This window comes from Nanorana parkeri, unplaced genomic scaffold (genome assembly GCF_000935625.1).
Source record: "Nanorana parkeri isolate BGI_ZX_2015 unplaced genomic scaffold, ASM93562v1 scaffold2, whole genome shotgun sequence".
Taxonomy (NCBI): Eukaryota; Metazoa; Chordata; class Amphibia; order Anura; family Dicroglossidae; genus Nanorana; species Nanorana parkeri.
Window position 1 is genome coordinate 3493326 of NW_017306270.1, and position 18055 is coordinate 3511380.

General features: G+C 44.5%; 1 protein-coding gene across 1 annotated transcript in view; it reads right to left on the reverse strand.

Annotated features, from left to right (window-relative positions):
- Nucleotides 1–4489: 4489 nt before the first annotated feature.
- UROS (uroporphyrinogen III synthase) overlaps nt 4490–18055 on the reverse strand; it is a 31460-nt gene continuing 17894 nt past the window's right edge. The window contains exons 6-9 of the mRNA XM_018560412.1: nt 12613–12696; nt 11117–11199; nt 6031–6132; nt 4490–4650 (exon numbers count right to left, since the gene is read on the reverse strand). Of these exons, the coding sequence (XP_018415914.1) occupies nt 4525–4650; nt 6031–6132; nt 11117–11199; nt 12613–12696 (395 nt within the window). The 3' untranslated portion in view covers nt 4490–4524. The remainder of the gene's footprint in view (nt 4651–6030; nt 6133–11116; nt 11200–12612; nt 12697–18055) is intronic.

Here is an 18055-nt window from a genome sequence, read left to right on the forward strand (position 1 = left end):
TCTGCTGGAGACATCAGGCCAGCACCCCAGAGAAGCACAGAGTATGTAACGTCATAATATTCTGCATTGATGTATAATGCATTGCTGGGATTGGTAGTCCCCTATAGCTAGTTGCCATTTGGCATTGCTGTGTAATGTAATGCTGAGATTTGTAGTCCTCTATAGCTGATGTTATTTTTCTGCATTGTTGTATAATGCATTGCTGGGATTTGTAGTCCTCTATAGCTGATGGTATTTTTCTGCATTGTTGTATGTGAGAACAGAGTGAAAGAGAGAGGAGCTCATCAGTATAATGATTCTGCTGTCACTGACCAATCACAGGCTGGGCTTGCAGTCTCTGTACCGCAGAGCTTAGACTGGGGAAGGGAGAAGCAGCACAAGGTGCCCACTCCAATGCTAATTAAAAAGAGGCATATACACTGTGATTTCTTAGAAACGGTATACAGCAAGTATATAAGCAAGATCATTAATGCCTTTCCTTTATGTTGTGTCTTTATAGATACAGAAGCTCCTACGGTTTCCTTCACGTCAGACAGCCGGGTGTCTGATGCAGATGAACTCGTGTGATCACCTTGAAGTAAGTGTTGGCGTTCCGTTGCTCTTTTCTTTCAGATGACATTCTACTGACATTTCCTCTGCAGTACAATGCTCTTCCTGCTTGACCAGGACAGGCTCCATGCTTGTGCGCTTGTCACAACTCTTCCCAGGTGATCAAACACACCTCCAGTAGTATATCATTGTGACTGTCACCATCCCATCATATCCCAGCCGGCCCCATTTCCCACTGATAAGAAGCTTTCATAGCCCAGTAATCTCTGATTACATGAGTGCTTACATCTCTCCGGCGTTGATTGTACAGTGTTTCCTTTTTTTCTGTGTGTCTGTATGATACATTAAGTGAAACAAATGACACACGCACCCATCAACTGTATGATACATGGCATTAGGCTGGGTGTTTATTTGTTAGACAGGTACTCTTTATTCAAAGCCTTCCAATTTAATTCAGCTCTGTATTCATTAATACACCAATAAATATGTCAGATGTGCTAACAGAAGGAGAGAGCAGAGTGACAAAGAGATGAGCTCATCAGTCAAATGCTTCACCTCTCAGGCTGATAGAAGGAGAGAGCATAGTGACATAGGAAAGAGCTCAACGGTCTGCTGCTTCACCTTCCAGGCTGGGGGAGGGACAAGACCTGTTATTAAAAAAAAGACCTTCACCAAAAAAAAAAATAAGAAAATCCAGACCTGAACGAGGAGAATCTTATGTTGCATGTCCAGCTTTAGGTCAATCACACACCTCGTGGTTTTCATTGTCTAGGTGGTTGCATGGCGGTACTTCATTAAAAAATCCCATTGGGATTTAAAAAAAAAAAACCTGCCTACAGGAGGCGACCATAACACCTCCTGAATGCTAGGCAGCCACTGCTCCTCCGCCTTCTAAAAAAGCCATCCACCACAGATCACTTTTCAGGGGGCGGAAGGGTCTCAAGCCCGTCTGAATGAGGCCTAAGGCAATTTGGCTGACAACAGGGGCTTTCCGTAGGAGCAGGCAAGGGGCACATGGGTGCCAGGAGCTGGCACTTTGATGATTTCTTTATGGGCAGCAGTAGAACGTTCAACTTTAGTAGAGTCAGGTAATCACTGGGGCATCTATGGGCACCTTAGATGGTTGTGAATACCCTTGTTATAACTCTATCTGGAAAAAGGGCTACTGGCTACATTTCTTTTCATCGGTAGTCTACAGTTCTTCTGAAATAAGAGCCACTTCATAGAACATCTATGGGCACCTTAGATGGTCGTGAATACCCTTGCCATAACTCCATCTGGAAAAAGGGCTACCGGCTACATTTATTTTCATCAATAGATTACAGCAGGGGCTGACTGGCAACTTTTAGCCCAGGGGGCAAGTACAACCCAGAGGCCCATGGTGCAGCAACTTGGCCCCCCTCCCGCTCTGCCTCTTCCCTGCCTACAGTTCTTCTGAGATAGTTGTCACATCAATGGGACATCTATGGGCTCCTTAGATAGGTGCAGATACCTTTGTCATAACACTATCTGAGGATAAGGCCACCGACTATATTTATTTTCACCAGTAGTCTACAGTTCTTCTGAGATAAGTGTCACATCACTGGGGCATCCATGGGCACCTTAGATGGTTGCAGATACCCTTGCCATAACTCCATCTGGGGAAAGGGCTACTGGCTACATTACTTTTCCTCTAATAGCCTAAAGTTCCTCTGTGAGAAGTGTCACATCACTGGGACATCTATGGGCACCTTAGATGGTTGCAGATACCCTTGTCATAACTCTATCTGGAAAATAAATGTAGCCAGTAGCCTTATCCCCAGATAGACTTATGACAAGGGTATCTGCAACCATCTAAAGGGTGCCCATAGATGTCCCAGTGATGTGACACTTCTCTCAGAGGAACTGTAGACTACTGATGAAAATAAATGTAGCCAGTAGCCTTTTCCCCAGATAGAGTTATGACAAGGGTATTCACAACCATCTAAGAAGCCCATAGAAGCCCCATTAATATGGTTCTTATCTCAGAAGAACTGTAGACTACTGGTGAAAATAAATGTAGCCAGTAGCCCTTTTCCCATCAATAGCCTGCAGTTCTTCTGAGATAAGTGTCACATCAATGGGACATCTATGGGCACCTTAGATGGTTGTGAATACCCTTGGGATAACTCCATCTAGGGATAAGGCTACTGGCTAAATTTATGTTAATCAAAAACTCGCCATTCTTCTGAGATAAGAGCCACACCAGACCTATAAAAATAAAAACAAGATGGACCAAGGTGATAGCTGCCTACTAAACCTCTCAGAACCTTCTAGTTGACCACTTGCCTCCTAGTGAAGTTCATCACTACATAACGGAGGTAGAAATGCAAATGTTTACACGAAAGTGGCCTCCTGCCATGTGTTTGGCATCCACCGCCCTGCGTAAACAAATCCAATATTGATTCCTGTCGCTCAGGATGTGCCGTTTACACACAGCAGAGTTTCAGTGTCTCTGAGTTCCTACCGTGAACCCAAATAAAGCTGCAACCTGCACTGGCCACCTGACTCAAACACGACAGCCCATTGTCACAAAGAACATTTTATTACAAAGAACCCTGGATGGCAATAACAATCATTTTATTCATGTAGATGATTTATGATTCATCACTCGGAAAGCAGAACAGACATTTAGAGAAAAAAGAGGCAATGGAGGTTATTCAGCGACCTTAACTAACATTTCAAACAATTAACAAGTGATCTTTAAATGGTATCGCGTTTTCTTTTTTATTCTTTTATTAAGCGCAAATTAAAATTTAAATGCCAGGAGTGAATAAATTCTAGCATCAAGAGACAAAAAAAACCTTCAAAAACAAAGCCAGCAGGCAACTGCTACAATAATGCGGAAACATACATTACAGCAAACATATATCATCTGCTTCACTATAGGATCACGTGGGACAAGTGTAATTAAAGCCAAAACTGTGTATTCTAGTAGGGAATTTTTTTGCTTGTGTCCTATCCAGGAGATGTAGGTGAATGGATGTCACCAGCACATCAAGAGTATTGTAGTCCAAAGCGTTCATTTATTAAAACGTCAGGTCAGCAGAACTTAGTTCTTAGGTCAGCAGAACTTACGAGCAAGGCAACTCTACGTTTGTTCCTGTCCGAGATTTCCCATGACTTCCTGTCCCAGTGGCACAGCAGGAAGTAAGTGGAGATCTCCACGCTGGCTGTCAAAATACCTAAACAATATGATTTGATGTCAGCATTTTTCAGGTATTTGGAGAGCCAGTGGGGCCGACTAGCAAGATACTGAAGCTTGGCCCCAGTGGGAGATTCCTCCATCCACACAGTTTAGCGTAGATGGAATCTGTTGCACTTTTTCCATCTGACCATAGGCTGACCAGCTTAAAATATTGTGCTGAAGGGTCAGAATCTCGGTTAGGCTTTTGTTGTCATCTGTGTCCCTATTAGGAAGGCTTCCATCCATTTCCTGTTAGGAAAGGAAGTGATAAGAAATCTCTCACTGAGAGAAAAGAAAAAACACATTGTGGTAGAGTGGGAAAGGGTTATGATCGTGTTCTGTTGTTGTCTGTGCTTTCCTGTCCCAGTGACATCCATACTGCTCATTTCTTGCACGGGCGTCACAGGGACAGGAAGTGACAGAAAAACTCCCCAGATGGGGGTCACAGGCAGAGGTTAAAACCTAAAAGAAGTTGTAATTGTTCCTCACTCTATCCAAAACTAAAAATATATGGCTGGAGTTTTGCTTTAACTTTCTCAGAGATGTAAAATAAACACATGATCACCCCACATATGACATTCTAGAATTCATTATTCTAGAATTGGCCTATACAATAGGTCCAATTAAATGACATTACACCTTTATTTCAAGGTGACAAATAGTGAGGTCACATTTTATAATAGACAACGGGGGGACTTCCCAGCATGGACGGAATCAGTGCTCTTCATGCAGTGATTGTCAGACAGTCCTGGTAACAGCATCAGCATTGATCATTGCTGCACAATCCTCTTTATACCCTCTGCTAGGCCCTGAGCTGAGGGGTTCTGTGCTGTACAGCTGACGTGGAGGCCTTCTGCCACCATGGCATCGGCGGTGGTAGGGCCAATGGCGGAAAACTGGAAAAGAAGGAGAGAGTGTCAGACAAATCTGCAGAATGTGCAAAGTCAAAACACACCCAAATGGTTAATCAGCTAGACTGAGTGGAATTGGAGCAGAGAGAATCTAGAGCAGTTACCCATGGCAACCGAACAGCTTCTATCTACTGCTTGCCCCCAAGAGTAGATAGACAATAATAAAAAAAACTGACAGGAGTTTTCAACCTTACCTACAAAAAAATTTGGATATCCATATAATTTAAAGTGTATGTCCACTTTTGCAGTCATATTAGAGAAGCCTCCATTATATGTTTGTTGTGTGTTCCCATTCACACAGCATACCGGAAAAATGATTTCTGACCTTTGTACTTATTTTTTTGCCACAGGATCATACGTAGTACTCTATTGTTTGAAGTACAATTAAGGAACAGACTCAGGGACAGTTTATTTGACAGAGTGCATTAACATACAATGTACCACCCAGGCCTTGAGAGCTTTAACCCTTTGTTAGGACAGATGGTGTGCACATCTGGTTAACAACTGTTAATGAAATCTGCCAGCACAGAGAGAGTTAATTATGACAAACATAACCCTCCCGTAGAGGCGTATCAACTATAAAATGCACCTATGGCGTCCCGCCCAGCTCATGGCAACCAGTGGCATCACTGTTTGCCAGGAGTTGGGTGAGACTCTCTGGCCAGTGTCCCACCGAGCTGCAGGCAATCAGGGACACTCTGGACGGTGTCCTGCTGGCCTCCTGGCAACCAGTGACGTCACTGGTAGCCAGGAGCTGGTTGAGACGCTATGGCCGGTGTCCTCATGAGCTCCAGAGCAGAAAAAAAGGCAGCGGTCTCCGTGGGTCAGCAAATGTTCACTAAACCATAGAGTGGCGCCTCCCCCCCCTTCAAGTGGTGTCCAGGGCATGTACCATAGGTGCCAAGCCCTGGATACGCCACCGCTCCCCAGCCACCTCCCTAACATTTTATAGCAGGGGGACCCTAACCAAGATTTTTCAGCAAGTAAAAAAATTTAAGCAGCAAATTTTAAATATTTTTTAAAGAACCTATCATGTGTGACTTTGTTTTTGGGTTTATTTTTTTAAAAAGGAAGCTCCAGGGCCATCCACCTCATCCTGACACCCACTCAGCAATTGTTGTGAAACACGCATGTAAGACTTCCTTCTCTGCGAGCTTGCTCCAGGTCACGCTCATGCAGTCTGGGATTACAGGCACAGATATGTAACAAAAACCGTGCAAATCTCTTAATACATAAGAGTCCCATGTCTCTATTCTGGATGGGTTCAGTCTGGACTTCGCCTGGTTGTCCCACCACTGTGTAATGTGTTCTGGAAACGTCCAGTCACTAGATTAGAAAAGATCCTTCACAGTACGGCGGCTTTACCTTTATGTGATGAATCTTCTCAGCGGAGAGTTCCTGGATGATACCGAGACAAAACTTCACTCCGGATGGGCTGAAAAACACAATACTTGCTGGCAGGCCTTCCTAGATAAAAGACATGATAGATGGGAGAAATGCTAGTTACACTTAAAAAACACTGGGGCATGAGCCACACCAGGAAAAAAAAAGGTACGCACAGTTATTTGTTCATATTTATCACATTTAAAAAATAACAAAAATAAAAGTTTTAAATATATATTTGTTTAATCTTTTAAATAGGAAGGCTGCATATCAATACATCACATTTATTATTCCCAGTGATGCTCTAGGCTGCTTTTCACATATTTACTAGGCTCACCTTAAGGCATTGTTCACACCAAATGCAGAGCAGATTCGGTCAGGTTTCTGCACACGCACGCTAGTCTTTTAGATGCGTTTTTGGCTAGAATTTTTTTTTTAAGTTTAAAATGGGCTTTTAGTGCGTTCCAGGCATGTGCAAGCATTTTTGATGCGTTTGCAGAGCCACAGCAGGTAAAATAGGGCCTGCTGCAGTTTTTTCACCTGCTCTGGACCTGCTCTGGAACTGCACACTGCGATGTGAACTGGAGCAAAAAATACCATTGGAATACATTGGACGCAGTTTTGATCCGGTCTGCACCTGCTCCGCGCTTGGTGTGAACAAGGCCTAACTGCTAAAAAGCCAGTTTACAAAGCTGAATAGCTGAAGCTTAAAGAAGTCCAGGAAGAACTCCAGGAATTAACAAAATGAACCCTTGCAGCGGGGCTATCTGTGATGTGAGAGAAACAATGCTACTCACATGGCTGTCATGCTGAACCGGAATAAGTATCTTTTCATTTAACTCCATGCACTGCAGTGACGTGTGATGCCATGTGTTGCGCTGCTTGATCATGCAGATATGCTGCAATTTTGGGCATCACGCACCAACACACTTGAGTAGTGAGCACAATATACGCTGAGTGGCCAGATTATTATGACCACCCCACCAGTACTTCGTTGGGCCGCCTCGTGACTCCACGAGATGTTGAAAGGTGATGCGAGGAATCTGACACTGCACTGTTCCCTTCTGTTGTCTTGTACCAGTCTTGCCACTCTCCGGTCTGCCCATATCTTCAGAAACAAAATCACTTCTACTGTCGTGGTAAACAACCTGCTCCCCTGTTTATAATGGTCTGTCCCTCTAGCAACTTCAGTGCAAAATTATAGCTAATTAGCCTACAAACGTCAGGTGGTCATAATAATCTGGCCACTCAGTGTGTATAATTATATTATTGATTTGTTTTTGCACTTAAAGTGGTGCATTTAAAAATTCCTCTCGCAGTCTGCAGTGCTGTTTAATTTTCTCCATCAGCACTGGGCCTTGTTATTGAATTGCTGTCTCTAACTGGACAGAGTCGTCTGAAGCGGAGACTGCCGACATTTGACTGCTTTGTATTGACTCAGGTACAGAGAATGGAAATTGCTCACACTGAAGTGGAAAACTGCTGAGCCAAGCACATCTGATGGGGTAAATCTATATAGGAAATGCGTCCAGGGCCAGAAAGGTATTTAGCGCTAAAAGTGTCAATTGTCAAAATGTCGAGAAAAAACGTTTTTCTAGTTTTGAATATAGTGAGGATGGATTAGAACCCCGGTTAGGCTTTTACTGCTATTTGGGGCTCTGTCTGTCTGATAACAGTTTTGAGCAAACAGGAAGTAGGGAACAGTCTGCAACAGGGACACATAATAAAAAATGTGACCGGGGTTCTAGCCTTCCCCATCTCTGCCAAAGGAAAGAAGTTTTATTTCTGTGTGTTCCGGTTGGAGAGTTCTCCTCACATCCTGTTTGGTAAAGGTTGTCAGCAGGACAGGAAGAGAGAGGAAGTCTCTCTAATGGATAGTTTAAAAAACACATGACAGGGGTTCTAACCCTTCCCATTTTATTCAACGCTACTTCAGATGTTGCTCGCTAACATTGGTGAATTGCAGGGATAGCTGCAAGAAAACACGCAGGCTTGCAGATCACAGCACCCTCAAGATGAAGGCACTGCTGGCAGGAGGCATAAACACCATTATGCCAGCGTGGTGGCATCCCACCCGTGCAACACCAGAATCAGGGACAGTACAGATAGCAGGCTATGAAAGAAATAAAAATGATAAAAGATTGAAGTGATTATTTTCAATGAAATCTGTGATGTGAGAAAAACATAGGCTGCCAATGTTAGTCACTTGGCTGTCATGCTGAACCTCTGGCTTCAATGCTGTTCTCAGTAACTGTACCGGAATAAGTACCTTTCCTCTACCATATCTTGCTACGCACTAGTTCTAGTCAGTCTTGACATAAAATAATCAGCATGACAGCCAGGCAAATGGTATGATCAGGTGGCAAGCAATACAAGCTCACATTCGTCTCATGACAGCTACCTGGTGCCCAACCTCCAGCTTGAGGGCCACATGCGGTCCCTACATTTTTGATGCACTTGGACCCCAGCAGTGTTCAATGGGAGTGGTAAAGGGGTAGTAGCAGTGATCTCGATTAACCTCATGTAACATGTTCCCAGTCACTAACTGTCTTCTGCAGCATGTCTGCAGTCTCCCATCATCATTTCCTCTAGTATGTCCTCAGTCTCCCATCATCATTCCTCTAGTATGTCAGCAGTCTCCCATCATCATTCCTCTAGTAGGTCCGCAGTCTCCCATCATCATTCCTCTAGTATGTCCGCAGTCTCCCATCATCATTCCTCTAGTAGGTCCGCAGTCTCCCATCATCATTCCTCTAGTATGTCCGCAGTCTCCCATCATCATTCCTCTAGTAGGTCCGCAGTCTCCCATCATCATTCCTCTAGTATGTCCGCAGTCTCCCATCATCATTCCTCTAGTAGGTCCGCAGTCTCCCATCATCATTCCTCTAGTATGTCCGCAGTCTCCCATCATCATTCCTCTAGTAGGTCCGCAGTCTCCCATCATCATTCCTCTAGTATGTCCGCAGTCTCCCATCATCATTCCTCTAGTAGGTCCGCAGTCTCCCATCATCATTCCTCTAGTATGTCCGCAGTCTCCCATCATCATTCCTCTAGTAGGTCCGCAGTCTCCCATCATCATTCCTCTAGTATGTCCGCAGTCTCCCATCATCATTCCTCTAGTAGGTCCGCAGTCTCCCATCATCATTCCTCTAGTATGTCCGCAGTCTCCCATCATCATTCCTCTAGTAGGTCCGCAGTCTCCCATCATCATTCCTCTAGTATGTCCGCAGTCTCCCATCATCATTCCTCTAGTAGGTCCGCAGTCTCCCATCATCATTCCTCTAGTATGTCCGCAGTCTCCCATCATCATTCCTCTAGTAGGTCCGCAGTCTCCCATCATCATTCCTCTAGTATGTCCGCAGTCTCCCATCATCATTCCTCTAGTAGGTCCGCAGTCTCCCATCATCATTCCTCTAGTATGTCCGCAGTCTCCCATCATCATTCCTCTAGTAGGTCCGCAGTCTCCCATCATCATTCCTCTAGTATGTCCGCAGTCTCCCATCATCATTCCTCTAGTAGGTCCGCAGTCTCCCATCATCATTCCTCTAGTATGTCCGCAGTCTCCCATCATCATTCCTCTAGTAGGTCCGCAGTCTCCCATCATCATTCCTCTAGTATGTCCGCAGTCTCCCATCATCATTCCTCTAGTAGGTCCGCAGTCTCCCATCATCATTCCTCTAGTATGTCCGCAGTCTCCCATCATCATTCCTCTAGTAGGTCCGCAGTCTCCCATCATCATTCCTCTAGTATGTCCGCAGTCTCCCATCATCATTCCTCTAGTAGGTCCGCAGTCTCCCATCATCATTCCTCTAGTATGTCCGCAGTCTCCCATCATCATTCCTCTAGTAGGTCCGCAGTCTCCCATCATCATTCCTCTAGTATGTCCGCAGTCTCCCATCATCATTCCTCTAGTAGGTCCGCAGTCTCCCATCATCATTCCTCTAGTATGTCCGCAGTCTCCCATCATCATTCCTCTAGTAGGTCCGCAGTCTCCCATCATCATTCCTCTAGTATGTCCGCAGTCTCCCATCATCATTCCTCTAGTAGGTCCGCAGTCTCCCATCATCATTCCTCTAGTATGTCCGCAGTCTCCCATCATCATTCCTCTAGTAGGTCCGCAGTCTCCCATCATCATTCCTCTAGTATGTCCGCAGTCTCCCATCATCATTCCTCTAGTAGGTCCGCAGTCTCCCATCATCATTCCTCTAGTATGTCCGCAGTCTCCCATCATCATTCCTCTAGTAGGTCCGCAGTCTCCCATCATCATTCCTCTAGTATGTCCGCAGTCTCCCATCATCATTCCTCTAGTAGGTCCGCAGTCTCCCATCATCATTCCTCTAGTATGTCCGCAGTCTCCCATCATCATTTCCTCTAGTATGTCCTCAGTCTCCCATCATCATTCCTCTAGTATGTCAGCAGTCTCCCATCATCATTCCTCTAGTAGGTCCGCAGTCTCCCATCATCATTCCTCTAGTATGTCCGCAGTCTCCCATCATCATTTCCTCTAGTATGTCTGCAGTCTCCCAACATCATTTCCTCTAGTATGTCCTCAGTCTCCCATCATCATTCCTCTAGTATGTCCGCAGTCTCCCATCATCATTCCTCTAGTATGTCCGCAGTCTCCCATCATCATTTCCTCTAGTATGTCTGCAGTCTCCCAACATCGTTTCCTCTAGTATGTCTGCTGTCTGCGACCGTCCTCTCTAGCTTTTCATGTATTGAAACTTACGTGCAGCCCCTTGGTGATGTCAAGGGCCACACTTATGGTAGACCCCGAAAATGTTTGGTTATAGGACATAATCATTCTATTATTACTTTACTATTCAGGATTTATATCGCGCCAACCCTTTTCACAGCGGGGTTCTACTTTAAGACCGCCATGATTGTTTCCTGTAGTCATTACGAGAGATAAAACAAGTGGCACTAGACTGTAATAAGAAATCGGGACAAAAGTGCTTGGCTGTTCCAAAGGGATGAAAAACGCAAGTGAGAAGATTTTCTCTGAGAAGGGAATTAACCTGGAACATCTATTAGATTGTGTAACGGCGAGCAGTTAATATTAATATACCTGGGTGAAATAACGCGTCAGCGCCGGTCGTATATCGGGATGCTGGGCCGTTTGATAAACAGTAATAGTCTCCAGTGGTACATCTGTAATTAGAAAATAAAAATGTATTTCTATAAAACAGGCTGTCCCGTGACATCGGCCTATTACAAAGACCTACACCTGCAATTTCACCGAGGGGGAACAGAAGCACTAAAACCATCGGACATTTCTTATGGAAATCCAGATAATACAATAAAGTATTTGCGGCGCGGAGGATACGCTTGGCAATCCTCATCACGAAGTGAGAAGCCTCCGCAGATTAAAGAGAGCCGGGATGCAACACTTATGAAGAGCTGTCGGTGTTCCTGCAACACGCACTTTGCATTTCCCTTCAATTTTCAAGCATAGATGAGGTACGGGGCCCTTAGGGTGGCAGGTAGAGCCTCTGCGGGGTTCCTATGTTATCTATGCCAATGGTAAATCTGTATGCAAGTGTGAATTTGGCAATTGACAGCTTGGTCGGGAGCCGTAAATCCAAAATTGCTTTAAAAGGTATCTATGGTCAAAAACTAAAAAAAAATCTGCATTTTTATATTGAATTTCCATAAGTTCTCTCCCACTCCTAATACCCAGATTCATCTAGAAGCATGTACTTGCTTATTAAGTATGCCCATAGGCAGGGCCAGATGTCCCACAAGGCCAACCAAGGCCCGGCCTCGGGGCAGCAGGGGTGTGGAATTCCTATCTCCCGATGCCCAGGACATGCAGTTCCGGGCGTCGGGGGGCGGGTAGCTGTTTTCTACATTTAGCCCTGCTTTGGGCAAGCAGAGCTAAATGTACAGCGGGGAAGCCGCCGCTTGTTTTGTACAAGTGATCTCGGCGATGTCTCACTTGTATGCAGCCTGCAGGTCTGCAATTCTCCATGGGTGGAAGTTGGTGGGTAGGGGGGTTGCATTGAGGAAGATGGCCTTGGGGCAGCAGAGAGAATAAATCCAACCCTGCCCATAGGATGTCCTGACCCAGTCGAAGCCCGTGTGTCACCACTCTCACAGAGCTTATCTTCTGAAGTACAACTCAACGTCTGAACAATGTAACCTCATCATTGCATGCTGGAAGCAATGCATGCAGGCATATGTAGTCTTTAGAAATGGAGTGTGCATCACATCAAGCAGCGGGGAAACAGACACAAAGCACACTGGGAATCCAGGAAGTTGATGGAAGTGATGGGCAGACAGAAGGCAGAACTCACTACATAAAAGGGAATTTTTTCAAGTAAGCTTTGATTGCATTATCAGAAACACCTCCAGTATGTATTCCTATTACAATGCTGTTATTATATAACAGGAGAGGATATGCTGGGACTTTACAACTCCTTTAAAAGCTACTGAATTTGCTAATTAGTCACTTCCTGTCTTTGTGGAGGGGTTCCTGGTTCCTCCTATAACCCAAAAACATTCATCCACACAGCTCTGATCATGCATGCAATACAGACCCCCTTTTATCATGAGAATACAAACCTATCTCCTTAAGTCTCTTGGGAAGGACTTCCCTTTTCAGAGCGCCACAAGGAAACAAAATAGGTGCTGAATAGGACATGCTCTCTGAAAAAACAAAGCAAAAGTATGAATGTTATTATGACTTTTTTTTATTTCAGTTCCCTAGACAAAAACGAGCACTTAAAGTAAACATTAAAGCATATGCCCACCCCCATGCTGCTGTAAGGACTTGCCTCAAGTGATTCCTCTTGATGTGATCATCTCCTTCCTTCCACTTGTTCCACCTGTCCATCCAGCGCTGGTGCCGGTCTCTGATCCAGCGCAAACTGCTGCCTTCCTGCTACTTCCTGTCCCACGTAGTCTGTCCGACGTGCACGCTCCTGGCTGCATGCATTGACTTACACTGTGTCTCTCCTCCTCCCGCCGCCGGTGATCTCCACTGCACACATCCTCTTGCACGGCCGCTTGTGAAGCTGGATTTTACAGCTGGGAGCCAGCGGCAGAGACACAGGTAACTTTTTACCTATTTGGTGACTTTTTTCTGTTTTTGCATTTATCTACTGCTTGCTAGCAGTACCTATATGCAAAAAAAAAAAAAAAAAAACTTTAATACCAGTTTAATCCTTGTAGTGCGGCGGTAGCCCCACTGCAAGGGTTAAGATTTGATTTGCCCGGAGTTCTGTTTTAAGTGCTCATTTTGGTCTAGGTGCAAAAATAACAAAGTTATATTCACCCAAGCCTCAAAGCTGGCTTGCTCTTAGACCTTGCCTTTCAGGCTCTCTCCCGCTCTATTCCAACGGTCCAAGGTCACGTAAGTCATCGCGTCCTATACAAGTATTGGAGGTGAGGACACTGAGTAACATACCATTGCTGCAGAGAAAGAGGAGACATGCTTGAGGGAGAGCTCTGACAGCCAGCTCTGATGCTCAGGTGAGTATAACTTTGTTATTTTTGCACCTAGACCAAAAGAAGCACTTAACCCTTGTAGTGCGGGGGGGGGGGGTGGGTAGCCCCACTGCAAGAGTTAAAAAAACATTTCCCCGAGTTCTGCTTTAAGGTGTACTAAATAATCAGAGGTTTTGTCATCATGGATTACCTTCCGTCATCAATGGGGTTAAAACATGATCCATTTTTTTCCCGGAATGTATTCTGCTTGCTTCTGACTCAGACACCATTGTATGCAGGTTTTCATTGGCAGGGGGGACCACATAAAAGGGCTTTTTTTCTACTTCCACAGATAGAATTGCAGCCTTTTCATTTCTATAATAGGGGTTGTGTAGTGACGGTAGAGACCTACAGCTAGCGCTCAATAGAGTTCCTTGTTCATAAAATATTCACAGACTTCAAACATTTGTTTCATATGGACACACGCACAGCAGCGTCCCCATCTAAGCTGCGCATCCCAGCCGGTGTGCAGCAGCCACAATTGCGCCGACAAGATCAATTCCGCACTGGCAACAAGCGACGCAGAGAGAGAGAACGAAAAGCTCTTTAGAAAAATCAATGCTCGCATGAGCGGTAATAAAGTGTGAAGGAAATATACATTATTGCTGATCTTTTTAAAGACATAATTCATCCTTCTCATTTGACATAACGTAGTGTGTAACCAAGAATCCTTTGATCTCCTCGGCTTCAAAAAATCTTTCATTTCATTTTCAAGAGAGGTGAGCAAATTGATACGTCTGTAGACGGAAATGGCAGAAGTGAGAGAAGTTATTTGCCGAGTTAAAAATAACCAGATTTAGTCACAAAGCGAGAATGATTATTCTATCAGAGCATCAACAGCATGTTTGTCACTTCCTAAATATAGAGGTGTTGAAGTAAAGAGGTATTTATATCTTCATGGATTAAATAAAAAACCTCACGTCAAAGCTGACTGAACGCACCCTCCATTCAAAGTGAACCTGTACTTGGCCCACTTTAGGCAAAGTGACAGATTTCATTTAAAGTATATCAGTCAAAAATATTTTTCCCCATTTTCGATAGAGTAGGAAGCATGAGAATCATCATAAGGGTCAATGAAGGCTGGAGTCCCTTTAGATTGTGTCTTTAAACCACTCTTCTATTCCCAAAACTGAAATATCAACCATTTCTGAACCTTGGGCGTAGGCAGTGGCGTCACAAGGGTGGTCCGGGTGACTGACAGTCATTTTGGTGTCACCCCTTTTGAAAGGTCGGGCACTCGGTCATAGGCCGAGAGCCCGACAGTTTTAGGAGAGAGGAGGGGACCTGGCGGCATATCTTATCCCGCCGGGTGAACGTCTACTCCTCTCTCTCTGCCGGCGTCCATCACCAAGATGGCTGCCGGCAGGTAGCAATAAGATGGCTGCGCATGTGCGTGGTGATGTCATGCGCATGCACAATTACATCACAGTGGGGTGTCACCCGGTATCTGCTATTTAGGAGATATGCCCTAATAAAACAAAAAACCTTCACCATTGTTCCCAGTGCTCAGGGCTGGATTAGGAGCATCAAGGACCTGGGGCTGTCGGACAGGAAGCAGCAGAGGTGGCTCTCTAATTAGGAAAGCGGCTGCCGAATATGCCTGATTAGAGAGGTGCCTGTGCCTCCGCCTGATTGTATTCAGCCCGGAGGCCATCAGGCATACCAAGGCAATCTGGGCCCGCTGGGCCTATTTTTAGTGGTAAACCTGGAGCTTGAATTTTAGAATGTGTTATGTTTATCTCTTGACTGTAATTACATTTTATTTTATTTTAACTTTTTTTAATTGTTGTTAACTTTTTTCCTTTTTTTAAGTTTAAAAACTTCTAAAAACTGTTTAAAACTTTTTTTTAAACTGGGGTCACTAAAGGGTTACATTTTTATTTACAGGGACTTTGGATACTTAGTACTCTGAGGAGACACTGTAATCTCCTCAGAGATACTTTGTATCACACTGATCCGGCTTCCATTTCCACAACACAGTGAGCTGCAAGCCAGATCAGTGGCTGTAAAAGCACTGTGATCACTTGGCTATTGCAGTGATCCCATTGCTGAGCCCCCCTAATTTGCGGTTGAGGGTCTGCCTCGGACACCGAGGGACCCAGCAACAGTACAAATCTCATGAGCGCCGGTCCTGCTACAGACCAGCGCTTATTTTCCTGACGGAATGATTCTATCACCGTCCTTTAACTAACTGAAAGATTGTGACGGAATAATTTCGACATCGGTCGGGAAGGCGTAAAGTGATATTAAAGTCAAAAAAAGTTTAAGCTATATTACATGCTAATGAAATCACTTACAATGGATGCTGCTCCTTGATGTTTAAAAGTTTTAGTTTCCTGCAGAATCATCTGATCCCCTGATCACTGGTCCTGACTTCCTGTTTTACAGTGACTCCTTTCTCAAGTGCCACAGAGTTACCCGTCTGTGTGTGCCAGTAAGTTGTATGTGTCTCCACACACATACAGACACAGCAGCTCAAGCTACTCCCCTCCCCCCCCCATGGCCCCCACCTGCAAGCTAGTAGTTGAACAGCTGCTGGAGTCTGCTCTGTCCTTTGTGATCTTGTACTGCACAGCAAGTTCAGGGAAGCTGAACTGAGAGACTTGGAAGCAGCTGTTCAGAAACATGATGATTGCAAGTATTTGACCAAAAAAGTATAGAAATGCTTTGCTGAGCAATGTATATCTGTTTGATCTGAATTCATTACTGAAAAAAAGTTTGGGAGTTTAATATTATTTTAATGTGACATTATAAACAGGACAAGTGATAGAATAAAATGTATACTTATATCAACACAAAGTAGCAAATTATTTTTCCATTTTTGTATTCCTTTGTCTAGGAGTACATACATAATAACATTATTTTATGCCAGACAATATTGCCAAAAAGAAAGACTTGTTTTTTTTTAAAGAAATGATACTGGTATGTGTATTACTTTGCTATTGAGTTACAGCAGGGGTGCCCACAATTGTTTGTGTTAAGATCTACTTTTCAAATGATGAGCTACATGAGATCTACCAAGGAAAAAAAACCTCCCTCGCTCTCTCTCCTGGCTGTCTCTCTTCGCTCTCCTTGCTCTCTCTCCTGGCTGTCTCTCCTCTCTCTCCATGCTGTCGTTCCTGCTCTCTCTCTACTGGCTGTCATTCCTCGTTTTCTCTCCCCGCTCTCTCTCCTGGCTGTCTCTCCTTGCTCTCTCTCCTGGCTGTCTCTCCTTGCTCTCTCTCCTGGCTGTCTCTCCCCGCTCTCTCTCCTGGCTCACCTTGCTGTATTTTGCAAACAGTGCAGTGCAACAGGCTGTGTAAACTAATATTCTTTGATGTAATACATAGCAGCACTTCAACCACTAGTATCCACCCGAAAGGTGTCGGGGAGATCGGCTCAACAGACTCAGGCTAATAGGTAATCACGTGTGCACAGCTAAATAAATATACCAAAATGGAATAAAGGGGCCACCATTCACACTCTTCGTGATCTACCAGCATCAGCTTTGAGAGCTACTGGTAGATCACGATCTACCTAATGGGCACCCATGAGTTACAACAAAGTTTCTGCTTAATCCATAGGCCCATAGAATGTAAAAAAACTGTCCCATAATGGCTTTACCAGTTGGAGAGCTGAAGTGGTTAAACAGACTTTAGAATCCCCAGCATCAGGGTAGGTGGGCAATTTATTGTAGATTTTAGAAGGAAAAAAATAAATACTCCTTATTCCTCGGTAAGAACAGAATAAAGGCATCAATGAACATTTCAGTGACTCTTTGAAAGCCATGCCGTGCAAAACAGGAGACTTGAAACGCACGTTATTCTGTGTTTCCAAGAACTAGAAGGAGATTTTGTCATCCTACTTCCCCAAGAGGCTGAATTTCCATTGAAAGTACATTAAAGCACTTTCTTCCCTCTTTAGAGTCCTCTTTGAAGTCTGTAGGTAGAAGAGAGAGGGCCAGCACAAGCGGAGACACTAAGAGGTCTCTGCTACATTGTACGCAATAGGAATCAAGGAAGTCAACCCCGAAGTCATTCATATCAGCTTTTAACGGTGTAGAAATAATACTCATTCTGCTATCTACAGTTAGGCAAGCTTTTGAAGCTGGCTACAGACATACGATCTGGCCAATCTCCTGGCTTCACCTGTTGTCCAACCATACCCAAAAGGAAGAGGAGGATGTAAAGTACAGATATGAAGAACCTTGTCCAATCAGGTTTCCATCCAACAGGCAGGACCAGGACACTTAATTACTGCTATCCTTTCTCCTCCACTTTCCCAAGACCAGGGGTGGACAAATTAATATGGAATTGAGGAGCCAGTAGGATGTTTTTAGGAGCCAGCTCTGTTGACCACAACTAGACAAAACCTCAAAAGTTACTCGGTAGCTGTAATTTTTAAGGAGCATTGGCTACCTGGCTCTTGCCCTGCACTAAACACATTCAACCCCAGCAGCCACTAGAAATACATCAAACCACACAAACCTCTATAACCCATCTGTAGGGTGGATGTGTGGCCAAACTGTGACACCCTACAG